Source organism: Labrus mixtus, chromosome 8 (assembly GCF_963584025.1).
Source record: "Labrus mixtus chromosome 8, fLabMix1.1, whole genome shotgun sequence".
NCBI lineage: Eukaryota > Metazoa > Chordata > Actinopteri > Labriformes > Labridae > Labrus > Labrus mixtus.
The window spans coordinates 3,341,791-3,344,773 of NC_083619.1; the positions used below are offsets into that span (position 1 = coordinate 3,341,791).

Here is a 2,983-nt window from a genome sequence, read left to right on the forward strand (position 1 = left end):
ACAGACACAGAGAGAGAGAGACAGACAGACAGAGAGAGAGAGGGAGAGAGAGAGAGGGGGAGGGACAGACAGACAGAGAGAGAGAGAGGGAGAGAGAGAGAGAGGGAGGGACAGACAGACAGAGAGAGAGAGAGAGAGATAGAGAGAGAGAGATAACAGCAGGGTAAATAGGAGAGAGAGGAAGAGGAGGAGCAAGAGAGAGAGAGTCAAGACAAAGTCAGAGACAGAGTTCAGCACACATCAGTTTGAAGCCGGTAGAGGACAAGAGCTAGAGAAGACAAACAAGGAGAGACAGAAATAAAGATATACAGGAAAGAAGAAAAGAAGGAAAAAGGCCATACACCAAAAAGCTTTTGTAACTGTCTCTTGGGATCCATCCAGCAAACTGCAGAGACTTCACTTTGTGTCCAAGTTACCACACACAAAAGCAGCGTGACTGGGAATCTACTGGGAGGACAGACTGGTTTGTACTCAGTGTGAGCAGACTGCCAAACACCATGGCTGACAACGTGAACGAGGAGTCGGATTATAACCCAGGGAAAGATGAGCTGGACTGGGGCTACGAGGAAGGTAGGCTGGTCTTCATCATGAGGGGTGTTACTGGTTCAGATGAGTGTTAAGGTGTGAACACCTTTACTCAGACTGGTAACCTCTACAGAGGACTTTCACAGTGTTGACACATTTTCAAGATCCTGGTTTTGTGTTGCTCTGTACAAATGTCACAAAACAAATACCTGTCTGTTGTGCTCCTCTCTGTTACAGATTACTAAAACACATACAGCTTTTAAAAGGTTTTCAATGTGCTTTAAACAGTTTGAAGGTGTCTCTTGATGCTCTGCTGTCCTGCTGAACTTTACTTTGAAGCAGCATTTGTTTCTTTATAATGAATATTACAAGACTTCACATCTCACTGATTGAAGTTACATTTTCTCTGGACTTTGACTGCAAAACACCAAAATAAAAATACTTAATCAACCAATGAAAACTTCAAAAACGATTCATTTTTGACAGTTTATGCATCAGAAATTACTAAAAGAATTCTAGTTTAAACTTGTTCTCTTTTTTGTCTACATTACTGATTTGATTTTTAAAAAAAATTAAATGATCTGAATTTAGATGAAATCACGTCATTGACTTGAGTAAGGGTTTTAAAAAAACATATTCATATGAGCCTAGAAGGCTGAGTCTGATTTGTCTTAATGTAGTGAGCAATGTGAGCAAAACAAGAAACGATCATTAAATAATTGAATCAAAAAGGGATTGACCAAAGCTGCTGATTTACCCACGACATGTAAAGACATGATGCAGCAGCAGTCCTCATGTAACATGGGAGCTAACATTTAAAGTAGAGCTCCCAATAGTTATCAGTTTACTGGTTTGACTCCGGAGATCAGAGTGAGAAGGGTCACCATCGAGCAAAGATGGAAAGGCTCACATTGTGCACTCTTCCAGTTAAAATACACATAATTAAAGAATATTTAAATCATTGTCAAAGTGATAATATATCATGCAGTCATGATGTATCTATGTTTTCTTTTGAATGCTGCCTTTGCTGAGCGTTGAAGGACGCAGTCTGATATTGAACCCTAAATCCTCACTGTAAGTATACTCTTCTGATATAGAGTTTTATATGTATGAAAGTTTGTAAAGAGTACGTCATGATTCCTCAGATTAACTCTAAAGAGCCTGCAGGTAAAAGAGAGAAGAGGAGATTGTTTTTATGAGGTTTTAACACAGTGAATCACCTACAGTAGATTTTGGTCTGATTGGCAAATGTTAAGAGAAGATGGTCACATTAAAGTTAAGCTATGTACTCTAGAGCAGTGGCTGGTGGGTCGGGACCCAAAAGTGGGTCGTGGGTCGTGGAGTCATTTACAGTGGGTCGTGAAACAGAGCCTGTGGAAGAAAAAAAAAAAAATCACTTTCAAAACATGTTTGTTGTCTGTCATCTCTTTGTTCTGTCATATGTTTTGTACCTTCTGAGCTCCAAACGGCAACATTTATCATAAAACAAATGTCATTAGTTGAAAAATATCAAGAATTTGGTGTTGGTGGTGTGTCCTGAGGCTAAACCAGAGGGAGTTCAAGAATATTTAAACCATTATAAAGTTTAATCGTATGCTGTATTTGGTATATATTTCACCACTTGACCCTGCTGTCTCCACTTCTCTGTGACACATCCTGATAGTGTTCTGCTTCTGCTGGACATGTATACAAATATTTAAGATTTATTTATTTAACGATTATGTTTCAAACAAGCGGCAACATCCGTAGTTGAAAAATGAAGCCAAATGTGGAAGTGCAAAATCCTGCAGTTCATCGAGTGTCCACTAGAGGCTGCAGCTTCAAGAGCCCACATCCAAATAAAAGCTTTTTACAGCAGAAATAAACATGTTTACAGTCTGGTACAAAAAACAAAAAAGGTCTGATTAGTTATTGTCATCATGGTCACACACTGTATGGGGGGTGAATTTTTTTAATGCATCCGTTTTGATTTTATGAACGATACGTGTTAAACATATTAGCCGATAGCTGACCTGATTGACAGGAGGGCGTCAAGGTGTTTAAAACCCGCCTCAGCTCCAGCTCTCAGCCTGTCGTTAGGTTGACTGAAAGTTAGACTGAGACAGGATTTCCAGCATGGTGGAAGCTGATGAGCCTCCAGAGCGCCCTGAAGGAACAGATGGGTGACATCACTCAGGCTTCAAACATTCATACTTACAGTCTGTGGTCACAAACAGAGAAAGTCGACATTTCACATAAACCTAGAGTTATGTCATCAGGAGAGTTTTAGTTCAGCCTTTTTTTTTTCATATCAGCGAACAGAGAGGATGTAAAGTCAGCTAAAGGTAATTTGATTGAATTCATGTGGATTTTCTGTAAAGTTAAAAGCAGTATTGCTGTTAGCGCAGTGAGGTAGGTTACTGTCACTTTAAGAGAGAGAGAGAGAGGGTTAGACTGGTTTCAGGCAGTTGAGGATCAA

At 39.8% G+C, this 2,983-nt stretch overlaps 1 protein-coding gene across 4 annotated transcripts in view; it reads left to right on the top strand.

Moving 5' to 3' along the window:
- Positions 1-205: 205 nt before the first annotated feature.
- Positions 206-2,983, top strand: part of ca8 (carbonic anhydrase VIII) — a 24,474-nt gene continuing 21,696 nt past the window's right edge. Inside the window, exon 1 of one of the 4 annotated variants that reach the window (XR_009673959.1) lies at positions 206-570. Coding sequence is in view for 1 of the 4 variants with exons in the window: in XM_061043855.1 (XP_060899838.1) it covers positions 498-570 (73 nt within the window). In the remaining 3 variants the exon portion in view is untranslated. The remainder of the gene's footprint in view (positions 571-2,983) is intronic. The other 3 variants (XR_009673958.1, XM_061043855.1, XR_009673957.1) reach the window with 3 other exon arrangements.